The following is a 16011-nucleotide window of genomic DNA, read 5'->3' as shown; positions in this document are numbered from 1 at the left end:
GTAAGAAGAATAGAGAGGTAGAAGAAGCTAAGGGAAAATAGCGAGAAAAAATAACAGGATGAGAAATGCACCTAAATTGGTGTGTGGGATCTGATAAGGCTGAAAATGTAGTCACACTGTATGACGGATGGTACCTAGTTCCTCATTAGACGAATATTCATATTAGCGGATACTTATTTATCTAAGAGCTCGAATTCTCTTAGACCCCAGCTTAAATCTGATACACACGCGTGTCGCGGCACGCCGAGTCAATTGGCGATACATTTACTGTGTACATGTAAGTTATAGGAAATATCGAGTTAATTCTCCAGTTTCTTGACTTTTAAGGTCCATCATATATAGGTAAGCAACTATAAAACTTAAACTGTCGCCTATGTATTCAGCCACAGATAAAACCACTGCATCTAAACTTTCAAGTACCACGACGACTTCAATATTTTGGCGTCATGGCGACTTCTCATGACGATGTCCGTACTGCCGGTTTTAAGGTGGAGATACTTAACGCCATCGAAGCCCTTCCGTCGAACAATGGCGACTCATCTGATAACCCTAATGAGCTTGAAAGCGCGATTCGGAAATGGACGTCCAATCGACTAACCACCCCTTTATTCTATGTACTTCAAGACTCATCGAGCACGGATATCTCCATTAATAGCTTGACACCCTCCGACTTGACCCGTTTCTGCTGCTTGCAAAGCCTCGAATCTCAATATCACTTCCATGTCTTCATCGCCCAGATAGAGAAGAGGGAGATAGGCACCGAAACCGATACTATGGATTGTGGGCTTGAAGAAAGTGAAGAGGAGGCTCTCCAAAATGGAGCCCAAGCTATTGAGGTTATAGAATGGTCGGTAAAATTGGCCTTTGATGTCTATGGCAATCGAAAACCGCATAGTTTAGACATAAAATCCGATTTAATTCTCCAAGGTGATGTTTTTATTGACTGTGAGCCCGACGAGGAAGGCGATCTCCCCAAAGGCTATGATGAACCCGTCCACCCTGGTGTTAGTTCTGACCCTTCCTAGTCTTATGTTTTCATATAGCTGACTATAGCAGTTACGTGGATTCTGTCAATATTATCGATCATTGGTTAGTTCCATCTAGTAATGGCGTGATACAAGAGATTTTAGCTAACCTATTTGCAAGGCTCTACTTATAGTCCCTCAAGCTACGATGTCAACTTATATTCTGAGCAACTTCTTAAAGGCTGGCGATATGAACCCCGTAGCTGATCTCCTAGAATACTTCTCATCGAGATGCAACGTTCTAGCAAGTGACGGCATGTATTTTGAGACATTAGCTGATCTATGCGGGTATTTCTTTTCCCAGCGAAAAGCGAAGACGTACTTTAAGATGGAACTCCCCGAACCTACTATCGCCAAAGTCCTCCAAGTAGCACTTCTCTTCCAGGATCGCAGCCTTTTTGAGCTGGTTTGTAATAATATCGAAGTCAACCTTTCGCCTCAATTTTTCTCGTGGATCGCAGTGAAGCTTCAAGGGTCGGGGCTGTCACTCACTACACTGAGGCCAGCGTTAGTTCTTCCGTCCCCGTCATCTGGGCCATTACTAACAGCTATAGTTTCGACCGTTCTGTTTTAGAACAGCAAACCCTTGGGGATCAGTATAGGCATATTTTGACCTTAAATACCACCTATGATAAGACACCAAAAGAGCTACGGGAACTTGTTCTAAATATGTTAGACAAGATGGTCCAACTTTGCTATACTTCTACACTCTATGAACAGGATGGAGAAACCCTCGTTCTTATTGCCTGTAATCACCGGGATTATGACTGGCTGTTGAATAAGTAGGCTTTATTCCATAAATAACCACTCGTATATATCTAACATGAAGTAGGCTGGGCCCTCTAGTTTCTAATAGGCGCGATAACATCGCCTTCGTACTGGGTTTTAGTTGGCAACTATATGCTAGTGCTCGCCAGGGTAGGTTGGAAGTCTCCGACTCTTTTGGGTTTCTGAAAGATACTATCAAGTCTCTAATTGCGCGACTCGACGTCGTTCGCCTTATTAGCGAACAAGGATTCCAACGTTGGCAGCAACAAAGAGCATCTCGGAGAGGAGATCACACGCGGCCCAATCGGGATACAATCGCACCGCCTCCTCCACCGGTCACTAGTGACACATTACTCAATATGTGTAGGCTTCTATTTGACCTCGGCATGGAAAGCGACTTGCGCGACCTGGCAATGAGGTTGGTGGAGCAAAGCGAAAGAATTGACTTGCTCGAACTCGCAGACCTTTACGTACCTTTCGCCGGCGGTTTCATGGATCTTCTAGAAAGTCGACCAATCTCGGTTGAAGATCCTGCATTCTCGACGCTAATACGAACTATCATCCAGTCGTTCTGGACTCGATATATTGTCATGGAAGAGCCAATCCCTACTCAGGTTGAACAAAGACAAACGTCTAACCAGAGACTAATTAAGTCCAGCTGGGCTAAACGGGTGGAAAATGCCAGACGGCAACTCGCAACTCTCAACCAGAGGAGTCTGCTGCTGGTGTTAGGGAGGGATTATTATAACATTACCGGGAACGAACCACCTTACTCCGAGTACCCACAACCGGACTTGATAATGATTGAACCATATGCTGTCCCACAACCCTATGCTGCGGACTCCTCTCGCCAACCACGAAGTTACCAGATAGATCACCCAGCCAGGGTGGACTGTAGCCAAACGAATGGATCCCTGATGTTTGCTGGACTAAAGCGCAAACAACTCGGGGATGACGAATTTGCTGACGAGCGACTAGCGAAGAGATGAAGTTGGTAACTTGCATTTAAAATGGAGTTACTTGGTTTTTGGTTTGAATATTAATATTGAATATTACTAGGTTGGGTTATGTATTTGGATATCATGTGTGACGAGAGTTACGGAAAAGGGGCTTGTGAGCCGGAATAGTTACACGGTTACATACGATACACGGTGCCTATCGTATTAATGAGGTCTCCACTTTAAGCACGGTCTGTGTAAAACAATGTAAAACACGACAAAGTCGCGTTTTTAGCGTTGTAGAATTAATATTTTAACGCGTCTTAATGATGAAGCTTCGGGATCGTCGACGTCGACGTCTCGTATTACGGAAAGTCTCTTGGTGGTACCCGATATCCTGAAATGCCTGGCTCATACAAAATGGAGTCAAATGTAGAAGGCCATACCGGTCTTCCGGACAAGCCATTCAAGGAGTCAGACTTGTTGAGGGCGCTCGAATCAATTCATAAAAAGGCCAGTTTCGCATCCATGACTCGAATCAATACTTTCCATCCAGATATCTTCGTACAGGGTGTTGGCATGATTGATAATCCTCTTTCAGAGACTCAGGCGAAACAGATTGCTGCCAAGTCGCATCAAGCCCCCCATGAAAAAAGTAACGAGACAATTGTTGACACGCCGGTTCCAAACATATGGGAACTCAATCCGGACCAATTCGAGATAAGAGCGCCGGTATGGCAAGCCTACTTGAACAAGACTCTAGTTTACGTCGCTAAGAAGTTGGTCATTACTTCCCCTATTTCTGCGGAGTTGCACAAGATGCTTTTATATGAACAGGGTGCTATGTCCAAGACCCCTCCAGAGTAAGCACCACCCCTTAAGAATTGTCCGGCCATAAGAACTCACCGGCATGTAGTACTGAGGAGATTCCTGGGATGTTTGGGACGCTTGTCATCAATCTTCCTTCACATCACGAAGGCGGGGACGTGGTTGTAAAGTACCGCGGCGCTTCAAAGATATTACCTACCTCACAGCATGATATGGCTTGCGCTTTTTGGTATGTTGTACATTACTATATCACTGGAACATAGCCTTAATGACTTTCTCGCTAAGGTTTTCTGACGCCTCTTATGAGGTCTTACCCGTCAAGAGCGGGTACAACTGGGTTCTGGTTTATAAGCTTGCGGTAGACCCAACGGCTGCAGTGCCAACAGCAGCCAGTCGTCTCGAGGACAAGGCGCTTCGTACGGTCCTCGAGTCGTGGTCACGAGAAGTCAGTAATGGCTCGAGGAAACCTTTGCCTCTTTGCTATGCGTTTGATGATAATTATACCGATGAAGGCGGAAGAGTATCGTACCAAGGGCTCAAAGACGCAGACCGTGAACGAGTTAGATGTCTTCGGACTATGTGCACCGATTTGGACTTCGATGTCTTTTTGGCCACTTTAGAAAAACAAGAGACTCGTATTATCGAGGACAAACGTTGTCCGGATTGGGACATGGGTTGTCATTGCGACCATGACGACGAGGAAGAAGAGGGACAGGATGATGTTGACTATGATACAGCCGATGGGTTCTGTGACGTGTCCTATAAGCTGACGGAGGTAGTTGATGTCGAAGGAACCATGCTAGCCTCGAATTTGCGGCTTGATGAAGAGTGCATTCTGCAGGAGAGTTCCTTTACTGGCATGCCTTGGGACGAAGAGTACGAAGGATACGTGGGTTTAGCTGTATGCCTCGTCAAATCTCACTGGCTGGCAATGTAACTAACTGAGTGGCAGGGACCTCAACAAACATCTCGGTATCTTACATCAGTAAGTCAACATCGTACCGAAACAGCGTACCAAAGCCTAATCAATTATTAATTACATTCTTAGGCATTGGTTATTGTTCCCTGCGAAGGGACAGTCCCATTTATTATTTCACATGAGTTTGAGTTGACGAACCTCCTAAGAATTATGTTTTTCCGAGACTTTTGTGGTTTTTTAATTGACCAGTGCACAAACTCGTCAAGCAAAGCTGCGAGATTAAACCAGCTATACGAACTTTTCAATACGAACGTCAAACCATCCTATTTCAAAGAGAAAATTAGCCCAGATCATTTTTTAAAGGCCCTTCAACTATCTATTCAGAACGAGAACCACGGCTTGCTTAGATTAATCATGACGGAATACAAACAGCCTCCCCCGATTGAATTCTTTGCTTGGTTAGGGCAAGAATATGATAAATCAGCCGTCTCTAGCGACAACTTTGAGAAAATGTGAGGTTACACATAAAGCTATTAGTTGATAGAAAAACTGATTGCATACAGGTTTCTATACGCCTTCAACCTTCAACCTACAATTCACAGACGATGGACGGCTTTATGCGATGTCAATGTAGATCTGGAGGAGATTGAGAAATTGCGAAACCTTGCCTCTCGAACAGTTAACGAGTGCTTGGAAGCTTGCCGACGAACACAGCTCCAAGAGGAAGATGGCAAAGCCCTTTTTAGCCTCTCCTTTTATTGTTTGGGGTTTGAATACTTGAAGACGGTGTAAGTACCATTGCTGACACCTTTCAGGACTGATGCTGATCCAATTAGTGTGGTACCTGTGCTGGAAGATTGTAGTAGTTTGACAGCCTTTATTATTGGCTTCCTCCAATCGTTCGACTTGAGATACTCTCAGATTCCCAAGGATGACATACGAGCTGTTTATGAGCGTATAGCACTAGCAGCAATTAACAAGCTCGAGTTAAATTCCCTCACTGCTGCGGAAATTCCCTCCGACATAAGAGTAAATGGCTCTAGAAGCACTTCTGGCCCTCAGTACGTGACCTACAAGTCATCGCTAAGGTTCATTTCTACCCTTATCGAACTCAAGCTTCAAAAACACCTTACCTTGCTCGCCCAGAAGATAGTCGCCCAAGCGAGTAGAGTCAAGGGGGAAGAATTAGACACATTTTGGATACCGCTTCTCCATGGGCTGTTTATAGTCTTTGAGAAACGCAGGGTTCTTCTCTCGGTTCCATACTGGATGCAAATCTACCAGAGTTTCTTCAAAGCCTACGTGATGAACTATGTCCTGGAACAGCCGGCGCCCCCCTGCTCTTGTCATGACTGTACATGGAGTTTGACGGCGCAGTTCAACGCAGCCATGGATCTCTGGTGGACGCGACGGCTCCATGCGGAATTTCTACTCGAGACGTTTGATCAGGAGATGCTACGAACCGTACTGGGAGATCAGTACGACGACATCATGAGCATGAAAATGCTCAAACGTCAACAATCACAACCTGTCGTATGCAGTACCAAACAAGCCTATCTACAGCAAATCCAATTAATGCATGCCACCTCGCGTGCCCGAAACACAAACTCGTCCTTAACAATGTCGAATCTATATAATATGCCGCCGAGGCCGCCAGTAACATTATCCACCGCTGTTGCCGCAGGGCCAGCCAGGCCCGCGCCGCGGCCGACGCCGAAACGATCCATGCTCGAGGTTAGCCGGAGCATCAGTGAAAGCGCACGCAAGCGAGCAGCACAGAATATATCGTCACCATCAACACGGCGCAACCATGGCGCTTCAAGTCCAGTGGGTGGCGGTAGCAGTAGCACACCGTCGAGACCTACACAGACGATTCCCAACCCCATCGCTGGAGCAAAGCGCAAGTACATTGATGTTATTGATCTCACGGGCGATGACTGAACAAGGCGGTAGTATGATAAGGTATGGATAATGTACATCAGGGAGATCCTAGGAGTTTGACTAGAACTGTAATTTAGCTAGCAATAGCGTGTATTATAATCGTGACAAAACCAGGAACTCTGGAGAGTCCCTTCATAGAATAATGTCTACAGGACAGTTGGTTTATTCATTCTACGGGTGTTCTTTAATGGACGGTGAGCTATCTTATGCGTCCAATGTATACAAATGCTATGTATGTCTACCTAGGTAATTTATGTCATGAATTCATTGCCAGTCTATCAAGCAGTCCTGCTGTCACTCTTTCCCGAAGGCTTATAACCTGATCTATTTAGTCACCAATCAATTCGCAGGCTTAGAGGTGGCCAGGATCTTCTCGTTCGCCTCGTCGGCCCTCTCGCAGCACTCTTCAATGACCTTCCAGAAAAGCGGGATGTCTAGGCCGCGCGGTATCCGGACGCCCTCACTGCCAGGGGGCAATAACGTGACAATGGTGCGGCCAGTCTGCGCGCCACGCTCTCTAGCATCCTCAAGCGTACCCTCGGTCACGACATCGACCGCGAAGCGCTCCCGTCGGCTTGGTCCCTCAGGACTCTTGGGATCGTAGTCGTAGAACGGGATCTCGTACTCGGTGCCTTCTAGCACGGCCGCTACCGCCAGCGGGTCGTGTAGAGGCGGGCCTTCTATGATGCCGAATACATCGCTGGAGAGCGGACATATCATAGTTAGTACATACATCATACCAGGGATAAAAAAAAGAAAGAAAGAAAGAAGACGTAGAAGAGCCCACTCACCGGTAAGTAGTAGCAAAGAAATTCAACAACTCTATCAACATAACCCTCAAATCCGACTTCCCCCTCCTCCCCTCCCGCACACCCCGCTCTCCTTCCCCATCCTTACGATCCGGTCCATACAGCAACATCTCCTGCACCTCCTTCGTCGCCAGCACAAGGTGCGTCAGATCCAGCGGGACAAGCGTGATCTTCGTCGCCAACACAGGGTCCTTAAACAACGCCGCCGCAGCCTCAGGGTCAATCAACACATTGAACTCCGCCCACTGCGTGTAATTCCCCACGCGCGGACACCCATCCACAACGCCCATCACCGCCGACGTAAACCCGTCCCCCACACTTCCCCCCATAATCGTCAGCCCCTTCACCCGCGCGACTAGATCGGGGTACGCGGCAAACAGCTGCGCGACATTCGTCAGCGCGCCCGTCGCCGCGATCCACGCCGTCCCGGGGGCACACTCCCGCAGGGCGGTAGCCATGGCTTCGACGGCGGAGACGGGGCCTTCGTCCCGCTGCTGGACGGACATCGGAGGGGGCGGCGGCAGGAGGTCCGTGCCGTCGAGCCCGGTCTCGCCGTGGATGTCGACGGCGTGGACGGGGGGCCGCTGGAGGGGCTGCGCGGCCCCGGGGTATACCGCGATGTCGGCGTGCTTGCCGATGGCGGCTAGGACCGAGCGCGCGTTGTCGGTGGTTTTGTCCAGGGGCGCGTTGCCGTGGACCGTGCTGAGGCCTAGGAGCCGGATGCCGGGGTGGTAGGCTGCTAGGAGGATGGCGAAGGCGTCCTGAGGTGGTGTGGGTGCGGTTAGATTATGTACCTGGTTAACGTACTATGTGTACTGGTCTATATGTATATACATAATAAAGTAAAGTATGATAAAGCACCGGCATTACAGCGTCGGGCGCAAGCCTCGCGCGGACCCGACGCCCATCTGACGCAGGCCTACTCCAACGCCGAACCGGCAGTAGCCAGGGATGCAGCGGGGCGGCGGCCCCGGGGAACGAAGTCTCACTTGAGAAAATAAGTCCCGGCGATTGATTGGTTGGATAAAGGCGAAAAGGGCGGATGAAATAGAAACTCACGTCGTGGCCCGGATCGCAGTCCAGCCAAAGTGGGACAGGCTCCGGCATATTCAGTAGGTACCTAACTATTGTAATTTGGTAAAATATGTACTTGTCGGAAGATATAGGATATAGGTACAGGTACAGGTATGTAGGCAGGTTAAACGATACTATTAAAGATGCTAACTTATAGGTATTTTGGCCGGTTGATAAAGATCTGGTTTTATGTTAGTTGGTGCTAAAGATGAATGTCGGTCACGGAAAAGTGGAAAAGGGACGGAAATACGCATTTTTGGTCTGTGGGACTCGAGTTGGATAGGTGATAGATACGCGGCCGTGGGAATTGTTGTTCACACCATAACCGTAACTCTCTTATCATATTATAGGTAGTATATTAGGTAGGAATGAGAATGACTATACATAGCTTTATCACAATATTAATTTAGTACTGATTATTACTATTCGTAGCTTTAATGAGCCAAGTGTCAAACTACTATAGCACAAACTACTATAGCATCATCCTTTACTAATCATCCAGCGGCTCGCCGTTTCTCGATGACTCGTAAGACATCCGCTGCATTATTAGCATCCCCCTTTCGCTTCTTAGGCCCTCTCTTACGTTTAGGACCGCCTCCACCATGACCCTCATCGTCGCCCTCGCGTCCCCATTCCGAGAATTTGACCTTCTGCTCTTCAAAGTCTTCTTCGTCCTCAAACCTACTAGTACCAAAGCCTAGATCCATATCTTCTGCATCGCGATCGTTATTCTGCAGCATCTTCTTTAGACGTTCCGCCTTAGCACGTGCTTCCTTGTCATCCTCTTCTGTTGGCCTGGATATAGGATTTAGAGACGCTGCCTTCTTGAGGGCTGCTTGTATTGCCGGATCGGACATAGACGGTGCCTTAAGCGACTCAGATGACACCAATTTAGTCTTAGAATCCTTAAAGTAGTTCCGTGACTCTGTTGTAGTAGCTGGCCGTGGTGGAGGAGGCATGGCAACGTTATCTTCCTTGCTTGTGTCGGATGGTTGTGGCTTCTTCGCGGCGGACTCTTCGTCTTCGGAGTCTTCCTCTTCTAGCCCAGCAAGAGGATCGTAGTCGTCACCAACATCATCAAAGATATTGATATCTTCATCATCTGGTTCTTCGGCCTGTTTCCTGTACTGCTCTGGAACTTCCATGCCGAGAGGTTTGGCATTCTTATCAGGCATCATCATATCTGTATCTTTAGATGACGTTTCAGCTGTTGGCTGAATCTTACGAACTTTTCGCTTCTCGTGGCCATCTTCGTCCACCACTATCAACACTTCTCTGCCTTTTCTGTCTCGTTCTATTCTCATTCCGGGAGTCTTCGCGCCAATCTTTTTGAACTTCGACCCCAGACCCGTATCCTCTTTGGCCTTTGCTGCTTCTCTTGCTGCCTTCATTTCGGCTAGGATCTGGTCTCTCGTTCGTTTCTTCGACGGATTTAGTGGCGCTGTTGATAGTTGTCCTTTCTTTGCTGCTTTCTCTCTTGCGACCGCTGCAACTTCTCTTTCTTCCAGTTGGTCTAACTCCTCATCTATGTCGTCTTCCGGCTCGGAAACCTCTTCCTTCTCGCCGCTATCGCCATAAACATTTTCGCCCTTTCGTACTCGTTCGAGGAGCTTGAAGTCGAGGCCTTTTACTAAGTGGGTGCTGGATAAATCACCACCGGCAATTTGACTCCTGAGTCTGTCGAAAGTCTCTTGGTCGATCTCTTCCTTCTTGAGGGACTCTTCTAGTGCCTTTATTCGTGCTGCTCGTTCATCCTCCTCTTCCGAAGTTCTGTTCTGAGCGCGGTCTACATATCCCTCTGCTAATTTGCTACCCTTGGGATTATACGACTTGAATTTCTTTGGTTGTTTGTCGCCGCCATGGTTACGCTCTGCTAATTGTCGTGCGAAATCGGATTTATTATGAAGGCCAACTGAGCGACTGGATTAGTTAATAACGTATGCAATGAAGGTGGAGGGACAGTAGACTCACGGCGTCATAGGAATGCTTGACTTCTGTCTAGATCCAAGCGATGCTCCTCGAGGAGTGGCTGCGCCTGGTGATGCGCCATTGCCATTCGATGAGGGCTTGGGGGTGTTTGTAGAAACAAGGCGTCGGAACTGTTCGTTGTTCATCGTCGCGATGATCTAATATGATTTATACTGGGGGTAGTTTGCCGACGCGAAATCAACCAGCTTCGCTCTTCAATCCTGTCTTCAAGTTACAAGAGTCGGGAAATGTCGACAAGGACCAGGTACGTAATAAGAATTCGCATATGCACATGTGAAGTTATGTAGAGAAGACGAAGAAATGAAATAATCGGGTTACCTATAAGTGTGGCTGGTGCAGACATCGTTGATGTGCCCAGTCAAATGCTTTCCTTATTAAAAAGCTCCGTTAAAAACATGTTGAAGATGCATTTAACCACACCAGGTACTTAAAACAGCCTTAGTGCAGGTAGCCAAACCAGCTTCTTATGAATTAATCTGTTTTAGAGCTCATTTTTATCTTTACTGTGTATCTTTTTTATAGCCCCTTCTTTTAATCATTTTAGTATCCCGTATTGCGTATTGTTTTTGCTTTAGACTCCATGACTCGGCAAGTACATCATTGTCCGGATAGTACCGGTATATGCCCCAGTCGTACTTCTGCCTTCTATCGCTGGCGAGGTATGCAGCGACGTTTGGTCGACCCTTAACCGCCTCCCATAGCTGAAAGACCCGGTCATATTTACCGGATTCTTTGTCTGGTTCATTGCTTTTGGAAAGGCAAACTGGACACCATCGATGCACTGTTTCATATTCTCGATTAGTCGGCGGCCAAAGATCTGACGGTAAGGCATGATAGAACCTCAAGAATGGAATCGGCGTAAGAAATAGGGTAACTTACCTGGAACAACACTAAGTCGGCGTAGGTGAACGTGTTCCCCAAGAGCCATGGACCTGAACCGCACTCGTCGCTTTCTAGCACTTTCTGCCAGTACCCAAGATGCTTAGGTAGGCGGTTCTTGATCCATTCCTTACGTACTTCGTCTCAAACTTTCCTCCTTCTAGTCTTCGTAGTATAGCTCTACGGCAATCGGATGGTGGGAATCGTGAACTTCGTTACTCAGACCGTCAAGCGCAGTAAGAGCAAGCGCATTCACCCGATAGATATCATTCTCTCGTGATCCCGAAAGTCCGAGCTTAGGACCAAGATACATAAGGATATTACTAGTTTGAGAGATAATAAGGTCACCGTGCTTGAAAAGAGGCGGGGCGTAGTAAGGCGAATTTCCTCGTTTGCCTTTTATAGTCGGGAGCAAGGTAAGCTGTGACAACCTCTCGACATTTGTCGATAAAGAGAGATGAAGTGCCTTGATATTGACGCAGATAGCTGGTGTTTCCGTGTTGTTGGTATTGATATGGACTTTTCAAGGCGAGCGAAGAATTTAGATATGCAACACAGATGGATTAGGTACTTAAACTTTTATTTATTTAATACAATAGATAGTTCAATCCTAGGTACCTATACATAGACTGCTATCTAGAGTCCTTTTTTATGGTGTCGTCTCTGCTTACATGCGGACATGCAAGATATGTACTTATACGCTTCAATAAGTACATATCGGCTTATTTACACGTGTATTCACTTAATGCATTCACTTAATGGAATCATTACCTGCATTAAATCACGGGATGACGTGACGTTACCCGCGTCTCATTAATCAGCATCGCTCTGCCACGCGTTTATCAATTACACGTTTGTCGGTGAAGAATGAGATCAAACAAGTCGATATTCATAAACTTTTCACTTTCTCTTAGTAATTTTCGGTGTAGCCAGAAATCCGGATTCAGTCAACTAACTCATCTTGTCTTATGCTCAATATAGCTAAGACTCCGTCGATTCCAAGATGACCTCCCATCGAAAGATCGCCACAGGCCATCGAGTAGATTCTTTTATGAAAACCAGACATCTCATTATTTGAGGTCAACTTCAAAATCCCGTCAACATGGGGAGTCGTTTAGATGCCAACTCAAATGCCGTGCGAAAGCGCATAGAAGACCATACCTTTTCGGATGAAGCAGGCGAGGAATATGAACCTAGCGCCTTTGGCGGTTTTGGAGATTACTTTCGCCGCAAGAAAATCAAGTTACAGAATCTTGATTCCGAATTGAGAGCTTCGTCGACAGACAAGCCTCAAATCTTCAAGGGAGTCGTCGCGCACGTTATAGGCTATACGCAGCCGCCACTCCAAGTCCTTCATCACGATCTAGTCCAACATGGCGCCGGCTTTCTCCAGTATTTGGACTCCAAGACCATGGCAACTCACATCATCGCATCCAGCCTACCACCAAAAAAGATGGTCGACTTTAGCAAGTATAGGATGGTGAAGCCTGCGTGGGTTACAGATTCTATCAAAGCTGGAAAGCTTCTACCGTGGTCAGATTACCGAGTGATAGATGAGAGCCCCAGGCAGAAGACATTGAAACTAAGTGGGACTAGAATATCCACACAGTCCAGTCCACAATCACCCCTGGCAGGATATCGGGAGCAAACCGAGAGCAGTTTCTATAATAGTCAGCTTAAAGGTATTGCACAGTCTATTGACCGAAAGCACCTCGGAGGCATCTCGCCTACTCGACAAGGATCAACTCTCAAATATACGCATAATAATGAGCCTGTTGAACCCACGACGCCTTCATGTGTATTACGGGGACCGCAATACTCACCAGACATTTCTGATGAGTTGGACGAAGACTCGGTGATGCTGGTCGAATACCCAGAATCTACAGCACCACAAGCAACTAAGGAGCCTGATGAACAAGTCAAGAACGACATTGAAGATGACACCCAACCTGAACCATCAATCGAAGAACAAAAAGCGATGACCTCCGAGGAGCATAATGCATTACTTTTGCAAGATCCGCGGATGAGGAAATCTTCCACCGCAAATCCAGATTTCATCCAGCAATACTACTCTGAAAGTAGACTCCACCATCTGTCGACCTGGAAAGCCGAGTTGAAGTCTAGAATGCAGAGGCTCGCTGCTGAGAAAGGTCCCCAGAAAAAGCCGACAAAAAGGAAGGCCGGCGCGAGGCGCTACGTAATGCACGTTGACTTCGACAGCTTTTTCTGCGCAGTTTCGCTGAAAAGCGCACCCGAATTCATTGACAAACCCGCTGTTGTCGCACATGGAACAGGATCTGGCTCAGAAATTGCCAGTTGCAACTATCCAGCGAGGAAATACGGCGTGAAAAACGGCATGTGGATGAAACGAGCTAAGGAATTGTGTCCCGAGCTCAAAGTACTGCCATATGACTTTCCAGCATACGAGGAGGCCAGCAAATCGTTCTACGAATGCATTCTAGAAGTTGGCGGTGTCGTGCAGAGCGTCAGTATCGACGAGGCTCTTGTGGATATCACCTCCGTTCTCCTATCTGCAGTTGGCTCAGATGGTTCTGGGGTCGACGAGGGTAGTATATGGAGGGAACAGGAAAAGGCGGACCAGATAGCCTCAGCCTTAAGAGAACAAGTCAAGGAGAAGACCGAGTGTGCTGTTTCAGTTGGAATCGGAGGTAACATTCTGTTAGCAAAAGTGGCGCTTCGGAAAGCCAAGCCCGCAGGCCAATATCAGATCAAACCAGAAGAGGTATTGGACTTCCTCGGCGACTTGAAAGTTGATGATCTACCTGGAGTCGCGTACAGCATCGCTGGGAAACTAGAAGAGATCGGTGTGAAATTGGTGAGCGATGTCCGGCAAACCTCCAAAGAACGCCTAATCAATACCCTTGGCCCGAAGACGGGTGAAAAGTTATGGGAATATGCTCGGGGTATCGACCGAACGGAGGTCGGTGAACAACCAATCCGCAAGTCGGTCTCAGCTGAAGTTAATTGGGGAATACGGTTCATCAGCCAGGATGAAGCCGAGGAGTTCGTCTTCAATCTGTGTAAAGAGTTGGAGAAGCGTCTTCTTAACGAACAGGTCAAGGGTAAACAGCTCACGATGAAGATCATGAGACGTTCATTTGACGCGCCTCTCGATCCACCAAAACACTTAGGACATGGCAAATGTGATACCTTCAACAAGAGCGTCATGTTTGGTGTTGCCACCCACGACTATCAAGTGTTAGGTAAAGAAGCCGTCTCGATACTCCGTTCCTATAAATTCAGTCCGGGTGACCTTCGCGGTTTGGGCGTACAGTTGACTAAACTCGAGCCAACCAAGACTTCATTGTCAGGACCTGACGGGAGCCAAAAGAAGCTGACTTTCGGTGCTTTTCGTACTCCTGGCTTAAGCAAAAAGCCGGCCCTTGAGCCAATCCAAGATGGCAGTGGTGCAGAAGAGGCCAGTCCAAGGCCAGGTCGAAGCGAACCGCAAGACCCGATCACAGAGAGCCCCTTGACTCCACGAAAACCGAAGCCAGAACGCCATCCGGCATTCGCGCTATCTCAAGCAAGCAAGGCGGATGCTAAAGCGAATACCCCCTTAAACATCAGCGGAACCCAATTCATCATGCCATCCAACCCGGATCCCGCAGTAATCGCCGAATTACCCCCGGATATTCGAAGCCGGCTTATGGAGCAAGGCCGTCGAGCCACCCCGGAACTTCGCGACGAGACACCAGCCGCCAAATCAAGGACTCAAAGCCCAGCACCCGTAGACGGCATCCCTCCCGAGATCGACCCCGAAGTATTCAACGCCCTACCAGACGACATGAAAGCCGAAATCCTAGAACAATACCGACCCCGAAGCAGACAACCAACCTCGCTCCCCCAATCCCCCCGCCGAGACCGCATCATCCAACCCCCCAAGCAAAGAACCCCAAGCAAACGCCGCGTGCCCAACCTCTTCGCCCGCGCCCGCGAGAGACAAGCCGACGCCAGCGCCAAAATCGTCCAAACCACAATCGCCAAGCAGCCCCAGCCCCAGCCCGACCCCAACGACGTCGAAGACCTAGACCCGGAATTCCTCGCCGAGCTACCGGAGGAAGTACGCCAAGAAGTCATCGCCGACCACCAACGCCGCCGGCGTGCACAGCGCGCCGGCTTAGACCTGTCGAAACTCAACCAAAACAAGAGGAACTCAGATATCGGCAATGGCAATGGCAATGGAGAACAGGACCCCGCAGCCCTACCAAACGGCCAGACACGCCTACGCTTCAACCCACGCCCGCCTAAAGTCGGCTTCACATCCAACGGACTAACCACGCTGCCCGAGATCCGCGACATGCTCAACGTGTGGCACCGAGAGACGCGGGACGAGGGGCCTCATAGACGGGACGCCGAGATATTGGAGAAGTACTTGGTGCGCGTCGTGTTAGAAGAGAAAGACATGGACAAGGCGGCGAAGCTAGTCCGGTGGTTGGATTACCTGGTAGAAGACAGCGGTGGAGATGGGGGCGAGGAGATGGAGTATCGTGGGAAGGAGGCGTGGCGTGAGGTCGTAGGACGGGTTAAGATGCAAGTACAAAATGCGGTGCGGGAGAGGGGGTTGGGGCTGTTGGATATATGAGTTATTAAATGATGCCGAATATGACCCTGTTTATATCCATTACTACGAGCGACACGATAGAAGACTTGGAGCACATAGCATTGTAAAAGATGAGTGCTGTATCATCGAAGCGGTGTATTTAGACTTTATAACGCTTTTCAAACAACGAATGCCACCTATCTACTATTCAGTTTCATCTCCGATTTTCATGTACTTCAGCTGATCAAACAGCTATTGCGCCCAATTATACCTATAT

General features: G+C 48.1%; 4 protein-coding genes across 4 annotated transcripts; 3 read left to right on the top strand and 1 right to left on the bottom strand.

Moving 5' to 3' along the window:
- Positions 1-242: 242 nt before the first annotated feature.
- Positions 243-3036, top strand: F4817DRAFT_353983 (uncharacterized protein). Its single transcript, XM_049305453.1, has 5 exons — positions 243-1004; positions 1057-1089; positions 1147-1532; positions 1580-1807; positions 1858-3036. The coding sequence occupies exons 1-5, from the start codon at positions 447-449 to the stop codon at positions 2780-2782; spliced, it is 2130 nt and encodes a 709-aa protein (XP_049153783.1). The 5' UTR covers positions 243-446; the 3' UTR covers positions 2783-3036.
- Positions 2959-6624, top strand: F4817DRAFT_18483 (uncharacterized protein). The gene is made up of 7 exons (XM_049298398.1): positions 2959-3594; positions 3648-3788; positions 3845-4460; positions 4512-4544; positions 4608-4990; positions 5042-5266; positions 5315-6624. Exons 1-7 carry the CDS (start codon positions 3134-3136, stop codon positions 6417-6419), a joined length of 2964 nt encoding a protein of 987 aa, XP_049153782.1. The 5' UTR covers positions 2959-3133; the 3' UTR covers positions 6420-6624.
- Positions 6625-6758: 134 nt separating this feature from the next.
- Positions 6759-10416, bottom strand: F4817DRAFT_362557 (inosine-uridine preferring nucleoside hydrolase-domain-containing protein; the record flags this gene model as incomplete). Its single annotated transcript, XM_049306540.1, has 4 exons — positions 6759-7119; positions 7211-7989; positions 8827-10222; positions 10274-10416. 4 exons carry the CDS (start codon positions 10414-10416, stop codon positions 6759-6761), a joined length of 2679 nt encoding a protein of 892 aa, XP_049153781.1.
- A 1562-nt stretch (positions 10417-11978) lies between these two features.
- On the top strand, positions 11979-15941 carry F4817DRAFT_353975 (DNA repair protein). The gene has a single exon (XM_049305452.1). It carries the CDS (start codon positions 12273-12275, stop codon positions 15774-15776), a length of 3504 nt encoding a protein of 1167 aa, XP_049153780.1. The 5' UTR covers positions 11979-12272; the 3' UTR covers positions 15777-15941.
- The last annotated feature ends 70 nt before the right edge of the window (positions 15942-16011 follow it).

This window comes from Daldinia loculata (genome assembly GCF_022478755.1).
Source record: "Daldinia loculata strain CBS 113971 unplaced genomic scaffold F4817scaffold_103, whole genome shotgun sequence".
In the NCBI taxonomy this organism is placed as follows: Eukaryota; Fungi; Ascomycota; class Sordariomycetes; order Xylariales; family Hypoxylaceae; genus Daldinia; species Daldinia loculata.
The sequence above is the reverse complement of the archived record's forward strand: the minus strand, read 5'-3'. Positions and strand labels throughout refer to the sequence as shown.

Excerpts from the sequence above, each read along its gene's own strand:
- F4817DRAFT_353975 (XM_049305452.1), top strand. The coding sequence starts at position 12,273 with ATGGGGAGTCGTTTAGATGCCAACTCAAATGCCGTGCGAAAGCGCATA.
- F4817DRAFT_18483 (XM_049298398.1), top strand. The coding sequence starts at position 3,134 with ATGCCTGGCTCATACAAAATGGAGTCAAATGTAGAAGGCCATACCGGT. Across the intron at positions 3,595-3,647 it reads ATGTCCAAGACCCCTCCAGA|TACTGAGGAGATTCCTGGGA; the intron begins GTAAGCACCACC and ends ACCGGCATGTAG. Across the intron at positions 4,991-5,041 it reads AGCGACAACTTTGAGAAAAT|GTTTCTATACGCCTTCAACC; the intron begins GTGAGGTTACAC and ends GATTGCATACAG.
- F4817DRAFT_353983 (XM_049305453.1), top strand. The coding sequence starts at position 447 with ATGGCGACTTCTCATGACGATGTCCGTACTGCCGGTTTTAAGGTGGAG. Across the intron at positions 1,090-1,146 it reads GTCAATATTATCGATCATTG|GCTCTACTTATAGTCCCTCA; the intron begins GTTAGTTCCATC and ends CCTATTTGCAAG. Across the intron at positions 1,533-1,579 it reads CTCACTACACTGAGGCCAGC|TTTCGACCGTTCTGTTTTAG; the intron begins GTTAGTTCTTCC and ends TAACAGCTATAG.